Source organism: Prinia subflava, chromosome 19 (assembly GCF_021018805.1).
Source record: "Prinia subflava isolate CZ2003 ecotype Zambia chromosome 19, Cam_Psub_1.2, whole genome shotgun sequence".
NCBI lineage: Eukaryota > Metazoa > Chordata > Aves > Passeriformes > Cisticolidae > Prinia > Prinia subflava.
The window spans coordinates 10,506,448-10,533,736 of NC_086265.1; the positions used below are offsets into that span (position 1 = coordinate 10,506,448).

The following is a 27,289-nucleotide window of genomic DNA, read 5'->3' on the forward strand; positions in this document are numbered from 1 at the left end:
GGGGATCAACAGGACAGGTCTGAAATCACAGCTGAGCATTCTCAGCCACTGGCTAATGTACAGGAAATCCTGCCAGTGAGAACATCACCTTCTATCTGTCTCAACAATCCTTTTCTACTCTCTAAAACATGATTTTACAGAGCTGTCCTCAAGGACTGAATTTTAAGTTATCTTCTAAGTGCTTGTACCATGACAAACAATTACATATTTCAGAAGATTATTATTATTTCTTACTTTTCCATTTTCTTCTCAGAAGCAAACAATTTTTTAGGTTGCCTATGTCTGACAAAGATACAATGAAACAAAAAGGCATAAACTGTATTCAGTCACTTGCAATACTTTTACTTGAAAAATAAAAACTCTGCAGAACCTTAAAAAAAAAATCTTACCTGAAACTGCCATAGACTATGAGAAGAATAGAAATCAGGAAGGTAGACACTTGACTGGAATCCACAAGGGAATATGCCCTGGAATTAGGAAAAAGAAGGCAGGTTTGTCATTTTGAGTGTCCATTTCTCCAGTGTCATTTGCTAATTCTTTTTCTTATTTTAATACAAATAGAGAACTGGATGACAAATCACAGCAGCTCCCTCTGAAGCTCTTGTCTCATCTAGAACACATAACCTGTAGCTTGTGAATTAACTTACTATATTCAAGGCTGCACCATGTAAAATCTGTACAACCACCAAAGGACAATTCAAAAGCCTTGTGGTAATTTATTCTGAACTCACCAGATTCAAGGTTTTTTTCCTCAAACTCATTAAAATGTCTTCAATTGCAGGTACTGCAAAACCTGCACATCAGTAACAGCAACCTGTTCTCCGTAACACTTCAAAGTGGCAATAAGGCAGCTAAGGCTCACTTAGCTGGGGGGAAAAACCCCAAACAAACAAAAGAAACCCCCCAAAACCAAAGCCCAAACCCCACAACGAGCAGCAACGTGCATTTATTAAACCACACCAGATCACCTCCCTATTCCACCTTGCAGATCACTCAGTGCAGGATTACTGATGGACATTTCAGCTTTATCTGACTGATTTCCTAACGTAGCACACTGTGTTTAAAGCATGGAAATATCAACATTAATGCACCAGAGGCACTGGGCTGGTGGGGGCACAGAGAGGCTCTGGGGGTCACTCTGCAACTCCCAACAGGTTTTCCATAACCTGTGCTGAAAATAACAGGAATAATACTCAATGTTAACTGCATTAGTTCTATCCTACAAAAGACATAACCGAATATTTCTGAAACCAACCAAAAAGCCTAATTTCAGCAAGACTATGGATATGGAACAAAGTTAATTGAATTACATGATTGTTCCAAATTAAGTATCACTGAGCAAATAAAAACTGAAGATATGAGACAGTTAAAGAAACACTCATCCCATTCCCAATTCAAAAGCAATTTAGAGATAATTACCAAACCACTAGACACACAATTTAAAATATTTTCTTTTAATATATAAACACAAATGCGAATCTTCTACTACAGAAATTCAATATTAAACATCACTGACAGACTGCCTCTTTTAGATGAAATTATATACTTGTGCAATAAGCTTTCAAGAAATTAGAAACTACTTTGGTTAATTACCATGAATAACTTGCACATATCTCCACACTAAAAGTGAAAAACAGGTATCTTACTTGCTCATAATGTTGGCCAACACATAAAGACAATTTTAAACTTTAAGTATAAATTTCTTTTTGTATGTGTTCTTTTAGTCACCAGGCTGTAGAATAGAGGCCTAAAAGGGATCCATGAAGATCAATATAGTGAATTACAAATACATAAAACATAATATCTCAGCACTTACAACCTCAGTGTTCAGGTTTTACACAATATAGTTCACAGCACGTTATTTTCACGCCATGGTTACAGCTAAACTGGCACCAAAGGGAACAGCCTGAGGACAATCACACTGGGTTTATGTCCTGCTCCTAACTCTGATCTCAGGGGGAAACATTCCCTTGCACAAAGGGAAGGGAAAGCTTTGCATTGTTTGAATTTGAGAATAAATAGTGGAACTCGGCTGTTAGAAGAACACTCAGCAACTCCACATCTATGAGAAAAACAAAAGGAATGGAATTTCAGAATGGATTAAACATGGCCAGGATTATGCACTGAATTTTATTAACTTATGTTCATAAAATTTTATCTTCACAAGTTGGCAAATACGTTTGAGATGAACAATGTTTTCTACATAATTCTTCATTCAGTGACAACACTGGAGGCTATGATAATTAAAATGCCATTTTGTCATAATTTTAAGCATTAGTCAAAACAATGCTGTAAATGTTAAAAAGATTCATAAAACAGATAAAATAGAGATGATGCATGGACCATGGATCAGCCCTATGCACAATCCATAAGTTTTGTATTAAAACTGAGAGCCCTGTGGTTGGATGAAAGAAAGTGAAGAAATGCAAAGCCACGTTAAACAATGCCCCAGCACATGGCAGCCCTGCTGAGAGGCTGCACTGGTGCTCAGGACAGCACCTGCTGATCCTGTGCAAGGCAGACATGAGAACTGAACTCCTTCCACCCTGCACAAGAGAGGTGCAACAGAATAATCAGAAATTCATCACAGACCAGTGATGTTTCCTGACTGCTCCCCATAGAGATTCTGTAACAGGACAACCTAAAAGCTCCATGTTGCTACCAGGATAACGGTCTGGGGAAATTCATATTCACTGATATTCCAGCAAACACCGCCAGGGAGATACAGTCACACTTTCCTTCTTCCTGAGGCAGCTGGAAAAAGAACAAGGCAAAACACCCAGAGTGTGACACCCTGAACCAAGAGAGCAGCTCGGGCATGTCCAGATTCCATCCAAAGTTTCCAACACGAGTAACCCACAAGCAAACTTGAAAAACAATTTTACAATGCCAAGGGGAATCTCACTGTAATAAAACTTCGCATCTTTTAAACATTGAATTTCTCTACATTATTTAAGGTATTGCACAAGACCTGAAACCAGAACTGTTTCCTAAAATCCTAACCACTGACTGGATGGACAGTTGCTTAAGAGACTAAAAATCCTTCATCCAAAACAAATCCTTCCTAACACATTAATCTAGGTTAGAGGTAATAAGCAAATGACTGTCACATGAAAGAATCAAAAAGTAAGATTACTTCCAAGTTTTTAATATTATTCTAAATGACAGTGTCTTGCAAACCAATGTGTAACTAACTGAAATTTAAATAACCTTCTACAAGTCCAGCAGATTCCACAAGCACACAATGGGATTCTCCTATTGGCATATTTCAAGTATGCAACTTCATATATTCTCACAGCCAAAAAGCATCACTGCCATGTTCTTCTCAAATGGCATCAGCCAAGACCAAAACCCACACCAATGAGAGTTTTCAGAAGTTGCAGTCACATTTAACCAGCCTTCCACTGCACACATAAAAATGAAACCACCTTCCTTCTAACAAGGTATTTCTGTAGAACTGTTCAATCTTGGAATAGGTAATGGAAACTTATGCACGGAAAATGCCTGTAACAAGCTTGTGCACAGCTGTCCTTTGACTTAAATACTAATTTTAGATGCAATTCTCAGTACTTACAACATCACAATCTACAAAGAAAATATTATTCTCCATCCTCAATCTGAAAATCAATACTGGATGAAAATTAATACTTTAGCCATGCTAAAGGCTCCACTGAAGACTGACTTCAGTGCAGTTCACCTGTGCCATGTTACCAGAACAACTCCCAACTCATTTCCAAACTCTAGCACATGTGCAGAACACTGCTCAAAATACAAAGACAACATTGGTTTTCCCAAGGAAGTACATTTTCAGGATTCTTGCACTGCCACACCTGAAATTCAGCATCCGTGTAAGGAAGCTGGTTTAAGATTTGTTTTTAATAAAGCTACCAGATTCTTACTTAGCTAAGTAACAAGTAACTAATTATTACAGCCTAGTACTTAATAAAACCAAGCACACTGGTGCCTTAGGACCATTTTCTCAGCCAGCTACTGAGAGGTGACTTCCCAATCGCTTCCTCTACAACCTGAGATCTCACTCTGAACCTGCATCGTCACATGGCTGAGATCAATTTTGATAAATTCTCTGCCATTAGGCATCTATTTCTGGCAGCTTCATGGGCTCACAACACAGAGCCTGCTGAGGCACGCCAAGGCAGAGACACAGCGAGCACTGTTCCATGACATGCTCTGTGTGTCCGCCCCGCAGGCGCACACTGAGGGCATTGTCCACACAACAATCCCAGCAGCGAGCCTGAGCCCTCCAGCCTGGCACCGCCTGCCCCACGGACCTTTACCTACAGAACAATTCCAGGGATGCCCTGTGACACACACCACTCCCAACAGCAACAGGCAAAGGACACCACACCACCCAGAGCTGGGGCTCCAAGCAGCACTCTCCCCTCTTCTGGGAATAAATGAATAACTTCTGTATTCCCAAGGGAACAGAGACCCACTTCATGCCCAGCTAGGGAAGAGGGCAACCAGATAATGAAAGCTGCCACAACAACAGTGATGGTGCCACACTGGAGACACTTGCAAGCTCTTTTCTATGGATCAGCAGCTGCAGGTCAAGCTCTTCCCCCTGTCCCTCCAGGTCCAAGCTCACCTGTCTTTGTAAATATTCACCCTACAAGGTGAATGCCATCTGCCTACTGTTTTCCTATTATGGACTTTTTGGTTTTCTTTCTTTTGCATTTCCACTCAAGAAAATCACCCAGTCAGTATAAGCACTGGTTTTCATGTTTCAGCTCTTCCTTATCACCAGAAGATCACAGTTTTGGGATAACAGTCCTTCCAGACCTGCAGAAGGAGAGCCCATGGGCAAAGCCAGGTGATTCTCTGTGCCTCTGTGGTGGGCAGCAAGAATCTGCAACTCGCTTTGTTCAGTGAAGACCCAAACCAGGAGCCAAAGGTGTCTGCAGATACAGTGCAGAGCACTGCCCTCTACACAACCGACCTGGCACGGGCAATCTGAAACGACCACAAGCCAAGGCAGCCTTTACAAAAGCAAGTTCTCACCTTTTCCAATCACCTGTTCTTCATCTGCATAACCATCTGCAAAATCACACACAAAGCCAGCCTGAGGAACCTGCCCGCCTGAACAATAATAAAGAACAAACAGGAAAGCTTCTCAAGTGATTCAGACTCCTGATCTGGCCCATCTCTGGACATAACAATCAAAAAGAAAAGACTTCTCAGTGGCAGCATTAGCTCAAGTATGCCAAAATTATTTCTCAAGCTATCAGGGAAGTTTTATGTATTTGGAATAAAACACCTTTCTGTTTGCACAGGATGCCTACTAAATGTACGATCATAAAAATTCAGCCCATTGATGTTTCAGTAGCGAATATCACTCCCAGCTTCCAGGTACAAGAGAAATTATTGTGGAGAATTCTGCCAAGGGGGAATGAGAAGCCCGTGCCCTGAAGTTTCCATAGCAATGCACGCCAAAGGCCTTGGACATGCATCATTCTCATACAAAAGCTGCTGTAACAGCAGCAAGACAAACCTTCCCTGCATATTTACTGCACCTATACAAGAATGCAAACAACAGAGCAACAAATAAATCACAATGACTTGGAAAGTGCAGCAGATGAACTAAGTTCACTAAAGTTCACATGAAGAGAGATTGCATTTCATCATGTATTTTTCTTTATCAGTGATCAAAACATCCAAGAGTTCACAAGATTAAGGAAAACAAGACTATAAAAGGATGGTGAGCATACTAGATAGGCTTGTGCATGGATGGATTAAAATAGAAGAGTTTTTGCTTTGTCTAATGGGACCAAATCTACAATTTGCAGACATCACAGAATCACAAATTCACACTGGGAATGTAAGGAGATAATTTAATTCACTGATCTTATTCTGGGGAGAGACAATCAGTCATGACAGATGTTTACCTCACCTGTTGTTTAAAATACTAACTGGTGAAATTAAGGGACTTGCCTGACATGAAATATAAACCTTTGTGATTACAATTCTAGTCCACAATTTTTCTCCAACACAAAAGTCCTTTTCAAAATTTATGGAGAGCTTTTCATACTGGCCAGTCTGAGGTAAAATGAATCCATACATGAATCCACTCACATATTTCAGTTTCTGAAAGATGTGGCAGTTTGAGAAGTGACCACATAAAACTTCAAATATTCTTCAGCCCACATTAAATCCATGACTATTTACCCAATCAATATGGTACTCTTCACCTGCATTTCAAATACCACCCTTATAATCAAATGTCCACCATCTCCTCACAAGGTAAGAGACAACAATCCATGCCCAACAAAACAGGCATCCCAATTCTCTCTGAAAGAAAATTCCTCACAGGCAGGTACCAGCATCGGAGGAATGACGACAGAGCATCTCCCTCTCCCTCCCTGCTCTGTACTCATCATTCGTTTCCAGAACTTGCTGAGGGCACACATTCAGTGTGAGGGTCCCATCTCAGCTGATGGGCAACTCTTTCAAAGGGAAATAGAAAAAAACCCCACCAAATCACAAAAAAACCCACCAAAGCAAATTCAAACAATCAACTTCTGCTGCATATCTGGTGTTCAATGTCAAAATCAAGGATGGAGAAAGTTTCCACTCCCCTCCCTCCAAGGGTTTCATATATTTCAAAGCTTTTTTAGTCTGTTTATTCCATCAGTGATTGTCTTAGCAACAGAAAAACAGAAAGTCAAGAAATAGCAGTTGGTAAACTCAAGGCAAGTTGAAGACTATTTCTGCACTTCCTCTGCTCCTCCAGGTTTTTAGAGCTATTAACTTCACACAGAAAACATTCACCTTTACACTTCTGCACTGACCCAATGCCTGTGGCTTTTTTGGATCATGCAAGAATGTGCCACTCATGAGGAAAATATTTTCCTGAATTTATCTGTTTTGTAAGCTTTCAAAATATTCTACTATTTTATTCCTTAAAAAGAATGTGCGGTAACTCAGTGATTAGGACAATTTATTGCTAAGAGCAATTCACTTCTGATGCTCCAGTACCTGGCATTTGTGAGCTGCCACTGTAAAATTATTTATTAAGAGCACAAATCAAACTCAAGGACTCCAGAGCACAGTCCTAGGGCACATGAAAGAAGAGCACTGCCATGGACCTGAAGATCAATTAGAGTTAATTGCACAAATACTCATTTTGGCTGGGGGTGGACTCACTCCATAGGTAAAACCAATACTACTTTTTTCCTTTACTGGATTCCAGGTCAAGGGTATGACTAAAAAGCCTCTTTCAGCTGCCTTACGTGTCTAAGATATATACATATTTAAGAGCCTCCATTAGGCTTGCTGCCAAACCAAAGTTAAATCTGAGTGTAACAGTTAAAGGTATAATTTTAAGCGCAAAGTCATGGCACCCACAGCTGTAAACATATCTCAACACTATTCCATTCTTCAGTGTGATTCATGGGAAAGGCAAGCAAATTGCTATGGCTGCACTTACATTAAAGGAATAGCTTGTTTTCTAAAGTTTACAATTTCATCTCATTGTCACGTGCGGATAAGGTATGCTAAGTATGATTAATTCATGGAAACACGGGTTATGTCAGAAAATAAACCTAAAACAAGTTTAAAGCGAAACAAAACAAAACAAAAAAGAGAAATCAGCAATAAAAAACGTCCCACTAAAACCAGACTTTCCTACACAGACTCTGTTAGGGCTCAGGCAGGCATTTCAACTTGTAACCAGAGAACAATTCTGCTGTTTACCAGGCAGAGGTCTCAGAACATTTTCACACTATTAAATACCATACATATATATATATATTTCTACCCATACAATTTTAAATCCCAATTACCTCTTCTATCCTTTCCAGAAAGATGTTTTCCTAAATTATCTCTGCAAAACCAAATTCTAAGCTCCCAACTAAATTGCTAAGAGCAAACGCTCCTCTGAGCTCACTTTGAGAGGAAACTGAAGTATCCAGTAAGGCACTGGGAGACACAGCCTTGAAAAAAACCATTTTCTGTTAAAAACATTCTCCGAGCTACTCCTTTGGTTTGCCAACTGTTTGCCAACAGAACAAAGAATTACATGTTTCACAGTGCTTAGGAATTACAGCCACTGGAAGACTTCCAGATTTCACATTCAGCTTGGAGCACTCGTTTCCTCGCAGGAATGGGAGCACAACTTGCAGTCCCTGCATGGAAGCACAAGAGTGCTGCCCTCGTTCAAAGGAGCCTCACTGCAAATCAACACGGGACAGTGCCCACACACCTCCAAAGTATTTTCAGCTCCTGATGTCCCCAGAGCTCCAGTGGAACTGCAGTAAACAGGATATTTGGGAGCAAACTTTGCAATCAGTGGTTAATTGAGAAAAACTAACCAGTACAGCTTCAAATAAGTTGTACTGGACACACACATCTGAGAATGAAGTAGTCTGAACCAAAATAAATATCCAAAAATCATACTGATTGTCTTTGACATTGCTGTCACAGAAAACACTGCCTTTTGTATTTCATACTGGAATGGGAGCCTGGATACATAATTTTTATTTCTCACCTATACAAACACACAATACTTTTTTGATGTTCCTTTTGTTATTGAGGAGGGTTGGTTGATTGATTTAGATTGGGTCGAGAGCTTTGCTCTAAACACGACAAATGAAAAAAGATCTGGGAACCTTCCCTCCTTACTTTCTCTTTCTTTCTCCAAGAAAGAAAAAACAAGCAGCCATGAAAAGCAGGGCATGCTTTTGCTGCCAAATATATGTGATCACCAGCCAAGGAATCCTTTCCAGGTGCAAGATTTTGAAATTGTATCACCAGGTTTTTGAAAATGTGAAAAGAACATCTATACAATGATACCTGCAATAGGGGACCTCCCCTGAAGAACAAGTATCATTTCAATGAGTTCAACTGAAGAATATGTGGAAAAACACATTTGATATCAAGATACAGAGCTTGTTAGTAGCAAATGTTTTACTTGATTTCTTATTTTAATTGTGTCATGTTTGTTTTATAATTGAGTTGTATCAGATCAGATAACTTCTACAACACTGGCATCCTGCTGCAGACCAGCCCCAGCAAACTGCTGAGCCAAGGCACAGCCCTGGGTCTATTTCCTAAAACTATTGTTACTTTTATCCCTTCTTGACAATTAAATCTGAAGGACTCCAGCCTATGATAGGATTTGCCTATGTTGGTTTGAAAATTGAAAGCTTGAAGCAAGAAAAGTCTAACAGGCTCCACTGCAAATTGTATCCACTTCAGTTTGCTCACCTCTGACTTCAGTGGCAGTAAGAGCTTTGCCAACAAAACCTGCCTTCTCAAATACGTGCCCAAATACAATTAGCTTGGGTTTGGATACTAAAACTTATTCTTGAATAGGAGAAGAAGGAAGTGGAAAAATCATTGCAGCCCTGTTTTTGTGAAGTTTTCATTCAGGCCAGCAGCTGCACCATCAGCAGGTGTGATGTAAAGAGGAAAGGAGTCAAGATGTGGCCATGGGCAAGGTGGGTAAAAAATCCTTTTGGAAACATCCTACAGTTAGATCTCACTAAGCACATTGTAATACACACACCTGTAATCCAAGCTTTGCTGGAGCTAATGTAAATTAAATAAAACTAACCTTCCTATCTTCCTGTAACAAACCTTCCATGCAGACGTAAGCATTAATTTTCAAAGCAGATGACAAGCACTGTAGTTGCTGCAATATATGATAACATTTTATAATATTTTGTGCTATTTTAGTCGCTCTAGATTTGTGTTTCACTAGTAAACTGCAGACAACCTTGCTCCAGCAGCACAGCCCCACCACAGCACAACACCTCGAGGCACTGGCCATTCACTAACAATAAACCCCAGCATCAACAACAAATGGGGTATTGAGTGAGGTGCAAGAAGCAGCCACGCTGCATTTGCAAGGGCCAAACTATCAGTTCGTTTAGAAGATGTTTGAGGAGAAAAAAATTGAGGAAAAAAAACCAAAAACATTTGCTGAACTAACTAAAGAAACTGTATTGTCTTTAACTGTCTTCATAGTTTATTGCTTTACAGAAGACTTCAGTTTACTGCAAAGGGTAGATTCAAATTTTGCAGTAGTACCACAAAAATTGCCAAACAAAGTATGAATGCAATGTTTTTGAGGAAGAATTAAAATCAGCAAATATTAGAACAAGGTGTAAATATGTCACTATGACAGTAGACATAAACATACGTATGAGACATCTGACAAAGCAAGAGTTGCAGATTAGCCTTAAGAAAGAACTGACCACACAGGGAGACTCTCCTCATCTAGAAAACTGCTTCCACCTTCCACAAATAATCAGGAGGAGGACTGGAGGGAGGGAGAAGAGAGGAGGTCAAATCAAGATCTGTTACACACAATCCCCTCTTGCCAGAGCCACAAGTATATTTCTTTATGTAAATTTTCAGATTCCAACAGACCAGTGAACTCTGCAAAGGTCAGTCCAATATTTAGCCTACCCCAAAAACTTGCTGAAACAGCTCTTCTATCTAAATTACCACTTTCAACTATGAATTTTCAAAAAATAGCCCTTTTTACATCAGCAAAAAGCAAATCAAGGGTGTGGTTACTGTAATTGAAGTCTACAAAGTACCACTGTGCAAGCTGCCTACAGTTTTGTGCTAGACAGCCTCATCATGATCCGAGTAACATCGTGTTTCGAAAGGGCCATGTGGAAATGTCAGTGGTTATCCTTGGCACTGGAAGGTTTTCTGCAATTCTGATGGCTAAGACCTCTTTGGGTTATAAAGGTATCAATTTATATCCCAGTTATATAGGCAACTTGGAGTTTCCAATCACTGCATTGCACAGAAGGCTGCTCAGTGCTGGGTTTCATTTTATGGCACTTACTCTAATTACTAAAAAACTAAAAACTTCCCCGGAATCTTCACCCTAGGCTCCCATGTATGTTTTGATCTCTGTAAGTCTTTTTATACATAACAGAAAAGTTCATTAGAATGACTATAATCATATAAACCAGGAGGATGCTCCCTACTCCCAGTCTCCAGTAAAAGCCATTTGCCCCGAAGGACGAGTCCCAGCCTCTCCACAGAGGAATCCCCAGCCCCTGTCCAAGCCCATCAAGGGGCACAGGAGGTGTGTGTGACCCAGCAGTGCCAGCCCAGCCCGGGCACAGCTCAGGGCTCACAGGGGCTGCTGCTCTCACACAGCACCTGCTGGGGCGGGTTAGCAGCACCACAGTGCCAGAGCTGACGAGCAACTTCTCTCGTGACTCAACACTGTTAGTGCAGCTGCCACACCACAAGTTCCACAATCAGCCAACAGATCTCAGAGGACCCAAAGCTGTGAGCTGATAAAACGTGGGAGTTTCTGTAATTTGGAGTTAAATATTTGTCCCAGTCCTCACTGCTGCTCCATCTGGATCTGGAAGATCAGTGGTGAGCAAATATCTCATCTCTGCCTCACAATTATGAGATTCATATTTACTTTGCAAGTTATTGCCAAACAATTCATGTACGACTCTGACAGTGTGTTCTGTAACACTGTCTACACACACAGTAAATTATGTTTTCACTAAAGGAAAATAAACAAACAGAACCAAATCCAACCTTCTCTCTCAAACAGTCAGAGGACATGAAAATAAGCTCATAAAATTGGACATAGCCTTACTATTGAGTATTTTCAAACTTTGACACTCAGAGTTTAATTTTCCTAAATTTAGACAAGTGGGATAGGAAGGACAGGAAGACTTCAGCTCTATACTTGCACATGTCAAGAACTACAAGAAGTTACTTGCGTCTGTGATAGCCCCAAAGCTCTGTAAGAGGGTCAGGTTGCTCTGGCAGACACGGGCACAGAAGTCAAACTAAGCCGAACCAGTCTATTTTCCAAACATACAAACATGATCAAAAGGTACACTGATATAAGCAGAAAGTATTATCATTATTCCTGATAATACAAGAAAAAAGTGCTGGTGGGGCAAAAATGAGCTTCAAGTAGGTCAAGGAACTACCAGCAATGAATCCAGATAATGTAAGGTACGATTTCATTCTTCCTTGAAGCAGAAGCACTGACTGAAACACCTCTATGACTTTGCTATGCAAGTGAAAAGCAAGGAGTTAAAATAAGAAAAAACAACAAAACAACAACAAAAGCAAAAAACCAAACCTTCCTTGGAGCAGCACAAAAAGCTTGAATATTTCATGATATTTCATAGGTTCAGTACTTCATTTTTTAAGAATAATGCACTGCTATTCACAAAACCAGAAATATAATTCTAAAATAAAAAAGCAACATAATCCCCTTTTCGAAAAGCAAATGCAAGGCAACTTCTTTATAAATACTAAACTCCGTTAAACAGGAAATAAATTAAGATCTACATTACCAGTATGTCAAAGAGCAGCTTTTCACTACTGAATGGATCCCACCCAGAGAGAATGCACAAAGGAGTATTTGCACACACCACGATTCCCATGCTTAGTTCAGTTACAACCGAGGTGGTACAAAGGGGAAATTAAGTTAAAAACTGGGAATTTCCTCCTGTTCTGATGCAACTCACACCTACAAGCACAGGACACACTCCACAAACTCTCTTCATCAGTGGGAAGAAATCACTATTTTACTCAGCACAACCCAAACAAGAAAATGTGTGTTTATTAGAGGAAGAAAATTTCTGAGCACAAAGCACCAAGATGAGACACTAGACACAAACACAGCCAACCAATGCAAGGTATCTGTGCCAAGGGCTGGGTGACTCAGGGCATCATGAAGCAGGAAACAGAACTTCAGCTTCAATTGTTAGCATGGCACTAAGTGCACATAAACAGACTCTAATGCAATTAACTTGTTAAAACTGCATATGATTTACTACAGAAGTCAATTAAGGTTTTATTATGAGCATTATGATTTCTCCATACTATTGAGCCTACTAATGCCAGTATTTGGATAGATGCTTTTTTTTCCTGAGGTGTTCTCTTAATTTTCATTTTTTGAGTCATGTGGTATAAGAGCACACAATCTATCCAGCACAGGAGGGAGAGAGGGTTGCTCAGAGGGAAGGCAGGCTCAGGTATGAATTTAATTTCAGTGTGAGCAGAGTTATTAGCCTGGGATGAGGGCAGAGAAGAGTTTCTAAGATGACTGGGAGAGATAGAACCTGAGTTTATTTAGTCTAGAAAAATACACAGTAAGGGGAGAAGCTGGCTGACAGGCAAAAGGAAACACCAAGTGGGAGAACTATGAGATTAAAACGACCTAAAATTGTGTTACTCACAATAGTGGAACTTACACTCTTTCCCAACACCAAACTGTAACCTGATCCAATTTCCCCCTCAAATCCAATTTCTTTTTCCAATTAACATCTCCATAGTCACAGGAACACTAGTGACAACACAAAAAGTGGCAGTTCTTCAAAGTTTCACCCACTGTGTTTTTTTGGAGGAGGGAACACCAAAACCCAAAGAACACAAAAACCAAGTGGACCAGTTCCAAATGTCTTACCCAGTATGCTCTTTTCAGCCTTGAGAAACTAGAAAAAGAAGGAGAACATGTCCTACTGCTCTTTTGTACTCACTTATTCTAAACAGTAGAGGTTTAATTAAATGGTAATGTTCAGAGATTATTAGAGGCATCTCACATGCTGAGCTGAGCCTCCAAACTCTGAAATGCTTATTAACAGCAAATTTTCTTAACAGCAGCTGTCATGTCTTCAATATTGCACCACATAAAGCTTTTGGACAAACTGAAGTCCAGGAGTCTTCATGTATGGGACCAAATGAAATCTCAGTTTGACCAGCAACAAATTACTCCCACTTGAAAACTGAACTAGTTTTATCAGAGAGATATTGTCATTTTATTATGTATCATTCTCCTTCTGCAAACACAGAACTGAAATGTACACCCCAGATCAGACAACACACAGTGAGTCTGTAATATTCTGCAAGCTCAGGGATAACCAGGTTTGAAAGCTACTGGAAATCCCAAACAAAACCAAGAGACTACTATTACTGGATAAAATGTTTGCCTTTTAAAAAGCAAATTCCTAGGTAAAGGCATCGAGATAACATTACACAGGAAAGTAAGTTCTGTTCGTTTCAGGTCATCCACTAATTTGCACCAGTGATTCTAAATATGCATTTCATTAATTCAAGCTGTACTCCTTTAATGTGTGCTTGAGGCAAGAGAAATTGCAACACAGCAGAGCAGAGATCCACTTCTAAAAAGAAGTTTTTCCTTCAATATTCATTAAATGTCACAGCAGAGTCCGATTACATCTTTCCCAGCATAAACTGAACCCAGACAAAACATCAGTCCAGCCCTGACAGGAGTAGCTGCATCAGATTTTTCAGGAGTTAGTAAAAATCATGACACTTCCAACCACATGGATAGAAAAGAAAACACATAAATGCAAGCCAGGTTAATTTCTGCTCTTCCCATCTTTAACAGAATTGCCTTGGAAAGTGTGAACAGACACTTTAGTATGAATCCTGAACTCACAGAAACAATGGTGTCCAATTTAGACATTAACTCAAAATAACTTCCCCAAGGATTAGGGAATTAACAGCTCAATTCTTTTAGGAAAAACACAGAACTGCTGGGCTCAATAGGGATGTCCATGCAGCAGCAGGCTCAGAACAACTTAATATATGCCTGGCATCCAGGAGCTACTATAAAACAAACACGATGTGGTTTTGAACACTGCTGAGGCCGTAGCAGAAGACTCAGCTTTCCAGGAAATTTTACATGCTGGAAGCATGAATGCTGATCCTTCACCATCTGTTTCAGTTTACATTTTCATGTAATGTATGTAGTGAGCAACAAAACACAAATCGAGTGACCAGATTTAAGCACTTCAAATAAACAAAACAGTCTTTTTAACTAGCAACAGTGTCCCACTCTCAACATGCAAACATGTGAAATCAAACTGTATTTGTGGGGAGGAGCAATCCCTCCTCACACCAGCAAATACACGGCTGGAGAGAACACGTACACACAAGAGCTTTGATATCCTCAAGGGGTACATAAAACACCTATATATCAATTAGTTTTAAAAATTGCCTCCTACCAGAAGTAGATTTATCATTTTATCAACAGTATTAGAAAACTGGAATAGTAACTAACCTTTGAAAATCTGAAGTTTTCCTGCTTAAGGAAAAAAAGAGAATACAGAGCTAAAGACGCTCAAAATGTACTGAGAAAATGAAAAGGGGATATCACAGTTCTCTAAGCAGTACCTGGAAACTGCTATGGGAGAAAAACAGCCCTGAGCTGGAAATGCAATGTTTCAGTAATCAACACTTTAATAACACATTAGCATATTAGCATATTTTCATAAGACTTTTGATCTAGCTAGTCAAGGTCCTAACTAGGCAGCCAGGATACATTTTAAAAGCAGTATTCTGTACAATCCAGGGTGTAAGACAGCTCATCTAAAAGAGAAGTCAGCCTCTTTTTGAAGTTACTTCAGTTTTAATTCATTTAACTTTCACAACTTAGCTTAAAGGTTTTTTCCCATACACTTACAACATATATGGGAAAGACTTAAAATCATTACATACAATTACATTTTCTACTCCAAATCCTATATTGCACCATTTTTAAAATTTCTGAATCCAGAAAACTGGATTTAACGCTGACAGAGAACGATTTTGTCCAAGCAACTGATCTCAATCAATTTTTTTTCAGCCAGAATGCAAACACCTTGAGTATTAGAAACATTTCTCATATAACACTTATGTCCCCCATAACCACTCCTAATTTGGCACCTCTGCTTGGTTTCATCCCTGCTCTGAACTCCAAAGTCTCAAAGCCACCTACAAAAATACTGCAGAGCTAAATCCCCCCGATATCCTTCCGTAATCCCAGAGGTACTTTAAGCAACAGGCCAGTCTGAAAATACCCAAGTGCCCTGGGAAGACAGAGATCACGCTCTGATGTGCTGCATCTACATTTCTGCTGATATTTCTTGCTCAGAAACAAAATGCTTTCTTGGAAAAGGTTCTGTAGTGAACATCCAGATGTTTAACCTTCCTAAAAATAACCAAGTTCACCCTTGGAACAGTCGTCATTCCAGAGCACCCTTCAGGCAAAAGCACTCACATCAGAACTAGAACACAAATTCACTCCAGCAAAAGTTAAACTCAGGAAAATGTAGTAGCAAGATGACAAAGCTGATCTGAACATTAGAATTTTTGGTTGATTGTTGAAGACACCTACTAAATTTAGACACAATTCACAGTGAGTTTGTCACATGTATTGATTCCCATACCTAAAAACAATATGCTATTTTGAGACCAAAATAGTATTAAAATGCTATTTCACTTTCATAACATTATTCAGATTTGATTGTGCAGAGTGAATAAAGTAAAATGAAAAATTTAAAAATATCCCTTAATCATCCTTAGCGTTTTATTTGAAAACTACTTTTGCATAAGAAGTTAAGTACTACGAGGATGTAGGTAACATTCATTTTAAGCTGTTTTTAAAACACTATCTCATCACTGTTTGGCACTGGGGAGACTTTTTGAGTTAAGATTTTACGCATGAATAACTGTAACTTGTGTTGCAGAGGATTAAGCACAGCAACAATCACAACAGCCCAAATTTTCAGACATTTTCCCTGCCTGTTTTTTTGTCTGTATTTTAAGACAGTTCTAAATCAAAGCATTTGAAATGCAAGGAAAGGCAAATAATTATGTAAAATGAAAAAAATTGGGCAACATTTTAATAAGAGAAAGAGAGAAAAATGTGACCAAGAGGTGACAAATATGATTTGTAGATGAAAAAATGAAAAAAACTTTACTTCAAAGTCAACTTTTACTCAAGACTAAACACTGGTTTGTCCAAATATTTTTCTCTATCTCTCCCAAAATTACTTTTACATATAACAATATATCTCTTGGAAAAGACATTTTCAACCCCAAACCAGTTCTAAAAATACTAAACACACACAGAACCACACACCTCTTAAGGCAAGGGCTGGCATTTATCAGTAATGCTGCAGGAAACGTTGAGGTTGCTCTCCTGCAAGTCAGAGCTAAGTTCTCAGTCAGCAAGCAGGACTTGCTGGCACCTCAGCAGGGAGACGGGAACAGTTTCCCTTTTTTGGAGTTCCCATCTATAAATTGGTGCTGCTCAGTCAAATGGACACAGGTTATTCAAGTCCCTCTTCCTGGGGCTCCTGGAGCCCTTCACTCCCCAGAGCAGCGCCCTGCGCAGCCGGTGGAGGAGGAAGGACACGCGTCCACCCAGGGCTGACCAGTGTCCTATGCTCTCTCCTTCAGGTATTTATGCAATCCTAGAGCTGAAGTTTGAAATTTGGTTGATGTGAATAATCACCCCATACCTTCTGATGTATTTCTGGTATATAATTCAGTAAGAATTCAATTAATCTATGTAAGTTTTGTATAATAGTCGGTATTTTCTGTCCCTGATTAATAACTAATTGCAAAGGAAAGAACCACTGGGATTAAAAGTAGTATGTTTTTAAAAAACTACATGCAAAACATGCATGCAATCCCCTAGAGTTTTTGCTCAATTCAGCTCATGATGAAGTCTTCATTCTTTTCTCTTTCAACAGCTCTCACTTATTATGTTCACCTAAGCAACCCCATGGGAAACCACAGACATTACTAAATATTAGAAACTCTGTGGAAGGCAAATGCTGGATTTGACCAGGAATGTGATGACGAAGAGTTTGCTCTAGGCTTCTTTCATGTTTTAGAAAGCCAATTTGCTTTCAGTTCATTTTAGGGGGAGAATGACATAGATTCCAGAGATGTAGTCAGCTATATGAAATCTTGTTTCACAAAACAGAAAAGATGAACCACAATGTCTGCTCTCCTGGGAACAGAGGATAAACATCTAATCACACAGGTCTTTACAAAGGAAAGCATTATTTTTTACTAAGAATAGAAAAACATTATTTTTCAATATTAGGCATTTGATTTTCTGCAGTAAGTGTGCAATGGCAGTACAGCCCAGTTCCAGACAAGGTGCGGTATGAACTACCACAATGCTATTGGTAAGGCTGATGATTTTAATCTTCTTCTATCAAATAAGATTTAGTAATAACTGTTTTTGAAGAGAGAAGAAAGTATACAAATTACCCACCAAACTTCAGGCAAGATGGAATTTAATTCATCTTACCTATAACAACAGGAAAAGAAAAAAAAAGCAGAAATAGTATCTAGCTTACAATACACAGTCACAACATAGCACAGAATTATTTGTTTTAGTCTCCACTATTACATGTGGACAACAAAGACACTGCCAGCAGCTTTCTTCAGCATTGATACTTCCCTAGTTTCAACACATACCTTAATTAGGTCTCCTAATTTCTCTCTGAACTCCAACCAACACCAAAATAGTCTGCTGGATTTATTGCTCACTCGCCAGATTGTGCAGTGGCTTCCCTTTCATTCCACAGTTACAAAAGAGTCTCCTTTGGGTTTGCAAGACCTGTGCAAGAAACTGTGCTCAGCATGAAACTGCCAGTCATCAGCTCTTCAGGGAGCTCAGTTCCTTCCCAGTTTCACGCCCAGTACTGAGCACAAGGGTTTCTCTCCATGCGTTTCTCTCCTGTGGAACACAAACCTGGCTGGGGCACGGTGCTGCCCCCAGTCCTGTGCCTCCGTGTGCCCCAGACAGAACAGGTCTGGCTCTTCCTTCCTCCCTTCAGGGGACAGACACCATGAATCAGAGGGTCATGTATCTGGTAAACCGTGAGCCATCTTGGCAGTGACTGCTCTATAAATTTATAAGACAGATAAATTGTGAGTATAAGTAAGCTGTATTCCTTCCCTGCCCATTTTTCTGTGCAATTCTAACTGTCTTAATTAGCAGCATGAATTATTTGCCATGGTAATAGGGAGATATTCAAAGCACAGAATGATAATTTCCCTGAAAGTTCAAACAAGACACTGGCTGGAGATGCACCTCCTGAGACATTATTAGGAAAAGAAATAAAAATATAAGCATCTCTACCGCATCCAAAGCCAGACTATTGCACAAGTGAAAAATTTCTTTACAAAACACAATACAGGTACATGAATGCTGTGATGCTTCTCATGCCGAGTTATGAGAAATGTAACTAAGCCTGGAAAAGTCCAAGCACACCCGTGTTAGTTCCTAACAAAGTTCAGACAATTGTCACAGGCAAATTGTGGTGAAACAGCAGTTGATTACAGACTTGTGATGCCATAGCATAAGCCATTCAGTAGCAATTATTTTCTTTCAAGTGATTAAACAATATTAATTGCTAAAGAAAGAAACACAACAAAATGTCCCCAGCCCAAGCAAATGTCCCGAAGTATAGAAGCCATTCCACCAAACAGAAACACACACCAGCTCCTGATTTCCATTCTGACCGTATGGAGTGTGCCTCAGTGTGGAAATGACACCTGGTACAGAATCCAACTGTTAATAAGCAAAGCAGGTAACTCATTACCCTGTCACTAAACTCTGCTGGTATCACGGACTTCAATTCTCTCTTAGTGTCACGAAAACAACAACACACATCTTAAATCCAACAAGGCAGTTGAGAGAAGAGGTTTGTAGCCGTTCTCTTCACATTTCCCGCTTTAAGAGAGCTTTCCTACCTTTCAGCAGGGAAAGTTTGGCTTGGGGCAAGGAGGGTCTGTCACTGATCTAAACCAGAGCAGCACCTCAAGAGGAATGCAGAACCACACCACTACCACACAGCACCCAAAACACACCACCTTCCCTCAGCCTTACCCCGCACACCTTCACATGCATGGGACCTTTCCCCTTGGAAAGAATGGAACCCAAAAAAGTTTGGTCAATTCCCTAATTGCAAAATCAAAAGCAACTTTTGATACATTTAAATCTTACAAAGCAACTTGAAAGAAGATTACTTCTGTGAAGAAAATTGCAAATGGCATTAGATTTGTGAGGGATTTTTATCACCATTTGGTCTTAGCCCACTTGCCTTGCATCAGAAATGGGTGGGTGGCATATCCTTTAGTAAGATGTTTTTAAAAAGCAAAAAAAAGGCCTAGTTACAACATGCTAAAAATTCCCCATCATCAAGAAAACAGCCACTCAGCATTGATTACTAAAAATATCTCAACATACATACCCAAGACACTTTTAGTTACAAAACATCTACTACTCAAAGCAACTCTTGTTTCCAAAACAAGAGCACTATGAATTTCTATTAGCTGGCCATTTTGCAGAGTTACTGTCCTCAGGTGTCTACAACTATAAGAAAGTCCAAATTCTTGTTTCATTTTGCAGTACTTGCACAGAACAACTACAGGACATCACTCCCCTGATAAAAGTGCCACACTAGCCAAGATCCATGAATTCACATCATTCCTACAACTATTTTTAAATTATTTCCTTTCTTCCTCTCTCCGTACAAACTGTCAGCAAAAGAATTAACAGTCACAGAAATTAAGGATAAGTTGGATCTCTTTGGCGGATTCAGGGCATTATTCAGTGTCCAGAGGGGTCAGGAGATTCTGTGATCTCACTTCAACAAATTTGGAAAGACTATAGCACTGCAGCCTTTCCAAATCAGTCATATAGACACTATAAATAGATTGTCCTGGAGTTCTAGAATCCTGCTCCTCCAAAGCTATCCATTTCCTATGCAGTACCAAGACATGGGACATTCAGCAGCCAGCTTCCTAACAGCACTGAAAAACTCCATTACAAAAAACTTCCAATAGATGAACTACAAACAGCAAAATAAAGGCTACTATTAGCAACAAGGGATAACAAATTTTCACACTTCACCCTAATGAAAGGGAACTGTATTAGTGTCTTCCAGAAGACAGTAAGCAGTAAGATATTTGAACCAGGTTCCAGATAATTGAGTCTTTAACATAAGAAAATACAGCCTGTCTTCTATTAATGCAATTCAGCCTCATCCCAGCCACTGACAGCCATCCAAGCCCAGAAGTGGCATTTTTCTGAATAAGGTTGTTCAAGATAAAAACTCTACACAACTAATTGCCCAACTCCACCCTTCTCTTGGTCCTCTAGCAGCCACATTACCCAAGAGTCAGAATGTGCTGCAGATCCAGGGCTAAGTTCATCTGAAGTGCAGCTGAGGCAGGCACATCATCCCGGGCATATTTACTGCCAAGGTTCCATCATACACAGAATATTATGGTTGTCATGGTGCCAGCAAGCAGTCAAAAAAGGACAAAAGAAAACAGATTATTATGTGGCAGAAAGGGAGGACTCTCAGGATACACAGGGCAAGTCTTGCTGGCCTGCACTGCTCTCCAAGAGCCTGGCAGCAGTGCTGTGCTCAGAGGGCCCCTCAGCCCGGCCAGACCAGCACAGGCTTGCACAGCCCAGCTCAGCCCGTCTGACACCTGCCAAGGTGTGAACTGAGCCCGCTGCTCCGTCCCTGCACCACGAGCTGCCACCGCCCCGCTGAGCAGCACCAGCAACCCAGCACAGAGACAGGACAGGCTGTGACACCTCTGAGCACCTCGTGAACCTCTTCACCTTGGAAATCTTGCTGTAACGCTGTGCAAGACAAACATGTCATAGTTACGGCAGCTTCGCCTGGACAGGGAACAACACACTGTGCAAAAGGACTACTTCAATATTTATCACAACAAATCTTACAAAATCGGTAATCTGACTTCTTATGGGTGCAGAGAGGCGGGTAACAGACTAAACCAAAAAAATTCAGATCAAAGTATGTATCTCCATTTGAAGCAACACAAAGAACACACACAGAAAGTACAGCAGGTTTCCTAACAAGCACACAGAGGAACACCACTACTTGATGCCATACTTGATTACTTCTGCTCACCCAGAAACCAAAACCAGATATTAAGTTGATCCTCTCTGTTGTGTACAGTTTCACTCAAGACACACAGATGATACTTGAGTGGCCTAACTTGCTCTCACAATACTACCTAAAGACAGTCTGTGCAAATTCCTGCTTAACTTCTTTACCAGCTCCATCCTTGATCCCCAGGCTCTCACTCTAGCTCTGCTCCTCATCTTGCACAGGCATCCCAGGGCTCTAATAAAAGCTGCTCTCCAGGAGACCAACCTGCCCCAGAGCAGTACAGAGTCTGTGCCGAGAGCTGGACTTGGTCACTCTTGACATACCAGCAGCAGAGAAATTCTTCCCATCTAACCTTGTTCTAACTATCAGGAGTATGATACTCACTGTAGTGAAGGACTAATAGAAGATTTACTCACATTCATAACGTTTCTTTTGCAAGTGACAGAGTTGGTCATGTAGAGCAGAACCCTGACAACAGAATGTGCTGCAAATCCCATCTCCTTCCTAAGTCACTGCTTCCTCATAAAGCAAATGCAACAACTGAAGAAAAACAGTGGTTCAGAGCAAGAAAGAGCAAGAATACTTGTACTAGAAGCATACAGCTGGTTTATCTGTGACACAGAGGTGGTTTTGGCAATGAATGTGACAAAAGGTTAACATATACATATGTGCTGGCACTACTGGGCTAGAACAGGTCCCAGGAAGATTCCACAGCAAAGACCCCAGGGTCTGCATCTTCTGTAAATGGGGAATCATCACTTTGTAGATTACACAGGCTCAAAAATGCAGCTGGCCTGACTGATGGAAGAACACTCACCCAAGACTTGGTGTACAAAGACACTACAGAGTCACCTTAGGTATGGAGGATATTGATCTGAACACTACATTGCTTCCTAGACAAAACACATCCTCCCATCTCAATACTAAAAAGAAGAGTCTTATTTGGAGGCTTCATTTCCACACCAATTCTTGTACTTAAGTTACAAACATGCAGAATACCATGATACTAATAATCTTTTTTAAGTTATCAAGACATAGGGGGCTCTCTAGTATGAAAGAGGTTGGTTGTTTTTATCACAGAAATCAGAAAACAGGATGTTTTCTCACCTATATTGACTCTACTGTTGACTTAAAAAGCCAAACCAAAACCACACCTCTGACATTTAAACTGGTATTTATCGATTACGTGCTTAGAAATCCAAACTCTTTTTAGCAATGTGTTCAGAAGTCAGATAAAAAAGTAAAACTAACAACTAACAGTTTAATCAAAGCATTTAGCAATCACGCCTTACAATGAACAAGCCAGAACCAAAGTCAAATTGACCAATATGACCTTGTCAGAAAGAGCAGCTGAGTGCCACTGATGAGTTGCTTTACCCACACAGCACAGGATTACACACTTTATCACCATGTGCCTGGGTAGAATGAAATATTATTTTATCAACATTCCATAAAAGAATGAGTTAATACCATCAGCACCCAACTAGGACTCTTCAGCGACAGTGGTGAAAGTACACTCCTGTGTCAGTCAAAGCTATAGAGTAGCCAGTCTGTCTAGCCAGATTTAAGCAGCTTTCATCATGCTGGCCCTGTATTAAGACAAATTCATGTTGTCAGATGATGGCTGGTGAGACTCTGAAATGAACATGGCTATTCACAACGGCACCGAGTCACCAGGGGATTCAGCTGGCATGAAAATACAAAATACTGACCATCAAAATGGGCACCCTGCTTTTGCCATCTCCTACTGAGAAGTAAACTCAAAAATAAAAGGATCTTGAGCTGTCCTGAGCTCGACTGCTGCCTCACAACCTGCACACAGAAGCACAGAACATTCACACACCCCAGTGCCAGGGTTAGGGCAGCTGAGCCAGTTCCAGGTGTGAAAAACAGGTAGCAGAACAGACAGAGACTGTTTTCAACACACTCTTCCCCAAACAGCAAAGAAGCTTTTCTTGGGACCAAAAAAAAAAAAGTAGGAACATTCTTTAAAGAGAGTGCTTTGGAAATCTTATGAAACTTTTTCCAGTAAAGCCCCCTGCAGAGAAATATTTTTGGTTTGTGGCAGACTCTTCACATCTTTTGATTCAGCTTTAAGGTAGTGTGCTTTTTTTATCTGCAAAAATATAAAAACTAAAGAGAAAGATAACTAGCTGGAATACTAACATTGGGGTTCTTCTCAGGCACTTAAATATGATAAAGAGGTTCTTTCTGTTCTGCACCATCTGTAACTGCTTACAGCTGCATCTGCTTTAGAAGTAGTCATCTTAGCAGAAAATTAAAGGAAAAAAAGTTCAGCTCTTCACTATTTCGCTTTAAAGTTTTTTTTTTCTTGAGGAAAAAAAGCACTCTTGAAACTATTTTCAACATAAAGCTTAATTAGATTCTACTCGTCATCTTCAAAACCCTGCAGAGATCATAATATTCCCCATGAGAGCTTTTAGCCCTTTGTGGTAACTTCTCAGAGCAGCTATCCAAGGGAAGGTACAGGATCAGCCACTTCAAGGAGAGTTCAGGGAGCAGATAATCTTTCCTCCAGCACACAGCCCATCAATCTGAACTTCTAAAAATGACCACAATGACCTTACGCCACCAAACCTAGAAAGCAAGACAGACACACCTCACCTCAGCAGTCTGCAACACAGGCTACAGAAATCCAAATAAGCCAGCTCTGTTTGCTCCTTCGCCTCCTGCTATTTCACCTACCTCACCTTTAGCTAACAGTGACCTGGAGAAGGGACTTCCCTTTGACTAAATAAGTCTAAGTCACACTACACCTATTTTATCTCGCCAAATGGGTCTGACAGAGATGATGGTGAGATAAATCACAGCTGTAACCTGAAAGTGACACAAGTAAAAACATTTCTTTGTATAATAACTCACCCTTGAGGTTTGGTCTTACACATCCAATGGATCTGTACCAACAGCTGGCTGATACTACCTACAATAATTACTCAGAATTCACTGCTGAATTTCTACCCACTACTAAAGTTTCCAGATAAATTCAAATCAAGTTTTAAGCCTGTGCTATCTATATGACCAGAGAAGGGATGTCAGATGGCCAGGAGCCACAGACACCAGAACTAAGACTGAGTGGAGCCATAATTCAGCTGCTGTGCTCACGTCTGTCCTCCTAATTGCGCTACCGCAGAGCTCAAACACTCTGTAATGCTGGTCCTTGTCCAAGATGTGCTATCTCAACTGGAGTCAGTTGAGACTGGCTGATTACTGGAATAATAAGCTGGGCTTATTATTCCAGTGATGACTGAAATCAAAATAAATCCTGAGGATATACACTTGCTACTATCTTATCCCATGTAAAGAACCCTTCTGCAAAACTGTCTGTGCTGCAGAGAAACGTGCACCAAATTGACCTGCGGAGACCACTTGGTTTTTTTTGTACCACCTCAAAGCACACTGCACCATGAATCCACATGTGCAAGTTTGTGCTATTCTAACACAAAGCTCCTATTTGCAGTACCAGTGTCATGAGAAAATGGTGTAAGCAGAGCTCCCAGACTTCTGTGATTCAGTGAAACACTATCAATGCTTAACATTTCTGCTGATCTCTAAACTTCTGATATACTTTGAAATATACTTATAATTATGTATCATTGCAAATTTACTGGAAGTTACATGCTCACTACTTATCAGATGAACAAAAGGACCTTTTAAAGATACTTCTGTCCAAAAAACAGCAGAGTCCATAGCAAGGAAGAAGGAAATTTGGACTTCCAAAATCAGGAGGCAGAGAAGCACTGAGCACAACTAAGAGGACTGAAGGATGCTTAGCTTTAACAGTCAGGAGTTAACGCTGCACAGAGCTATTTCTTCCTTTCAGATAAACTGAAGAATAATCTAGATTTGAACCTATTTCTTGAATAGGTAAGGTAAGCTTGCAAACTCATGGCTAAAGTTAAAGACTGTGTATGAACAGAGGCTGGAAGCCTCTGGGTCTGCTCCTGCTTCCCCACACAACCTTCGCTGTGGAGGCGCCTGCAGGAACAAGGTTATGGCACAGAAATGGAAGAGAATCCTTTCACAGTCTTTAGCTACATACCCACCTGCATGGGAAAATAACTTTTTGGGTCAAAAGTCCATGAACTAGCTACAGGAAGCATAGGAAGAACATCCAAACCTGGAGTCACAGTAGGAAAAAAATGAGAGTCAAACGGTGTAATTTTCCCTTCAGATTCCACTGGTCAGGGAAAACACTACCAATATACAAACTCTGAGATATGATTTTATCCCTCCAACTTCTACATTGCCAACCTCAGTAATAAAGGAGGAATCTTAAACATAACACCGTACAGTACAGAATTATCTTCAGTGCTTTCTCCCCTACTTTATGACACTGGCTGTGATGGTTTGAAAGAACCTGCTTTCTGATATCCTGGAAAAAAAAGTCCCTTCAGCCTTATTTCATACATTTATTCTTTTGAATCCCTGTTGCTATATTAACAGTGTTTACTTGGTTAGTTATCAGTTACAAAGTATCCCTCCAAAAAGCCAGCAGAACATTGTGACTTTCTGACAGCCCTGTCTATACCATACCACTTAAAGTGACACACAGACACGGAGGCTATCCAAGGGAATCTGAGACCTCAGGCACAGGTCTGGCCCTAAAAAGAAATACTCAACAGAAGCTAATAATGAAGATGACAGCAACACAGCTACACAATTAATGAGCTCTGGGATAATGTCATCATGGTGGTTCTAGTGGACAGAGAGACACTTAATGTATCGTGAGAGCTGAGCTGCTCTCGGGAAGCACGAGGGGAGAACGCTGGGCTGGCAGATCAGAGCATTTCAGGCACAGACAGCGGAAGATTTACAAGAAGAGATCATCAACATAAGCATCCTTGGAAGAATTAAAGAGAAAGGGGATCTGCAAGTGTTGCAGCGACACATATGCTCCATTAATCTTATTAAATCATCACCTCTCGAGTCGGTCTGCCTGGACCCTGTCCAGCCGTGCAGACACTAAAGCAAGGCAGCACCAGAAAGGAAACGTGCACAGCTTCCTTCTACAAATTTCAACCTTGGTTCTTTGTGGCAGCTTTCCTCCTATGTCTCCAGAATCAAATTCGATTGTTTTGACTCAACAACTTGTGCCAATTATTTGCTTTTAGAGTGTATTACAATGCTTACAGTCATCATAAATGTCAAAGGCAATAAAGACAATGGCACCTATGCCACAGACGTTGACACATCACATTATCAAAATAATGAAATAAAATAGCTGAGATACTGGAAAAGACCAGAGTCTGCTTTGCACTTCTTCCAAATTTCAGGAAATAAAAATCACTGCATTTTAAAAAGCATGACACATTCTTCAAAGTACTTTTTGTAGGAAGTTTTCCTAAGCACCTATTTTTGGCATTGTGTTTCAGTGACAAATGACTGAGTTTTCAGCAACTGAATCTAGTATTAAAAACTGTGGTATTCACCAAAACACAACTTATCTCAAAAGAACTCAATATCCTCAATTAATTTGTCTGGTGTTTCCCAAAAAATTCCTCAAATTCCAAGAGCATCAGTCTGTTTAACTCATACCAAAATCCCAAAGTGCACAAAATAAG

At 40.2% G+C, this 27,289-nt stretch overlaps 1 protein-coding gene across 3 annotated transcripts in view; it reads right to left on the reverse strand.

Annotated features, from left to right (window-relative positions):
- Window positions 1-27,289, reverse strand: part of SPPL3 (signal peptide peptidase like 3) — a 55,827-nt gene that overhangs the window by 22,683 nt on the left and 5,855 nt on the right. For all 3 annotated transcript variants that reach the window (XM_063415770.1, XM_063415769.1, XM_063415771.1), the window contains exon 2: window positions 390-467. In XM_063415770.1, coding sequence (XP_063271840.1) covers window positions 390-467 — 78 coding nt within the window. The remainder of the gene's footprint in view (window positions 1-389; window positions 468-27,289) is intronic.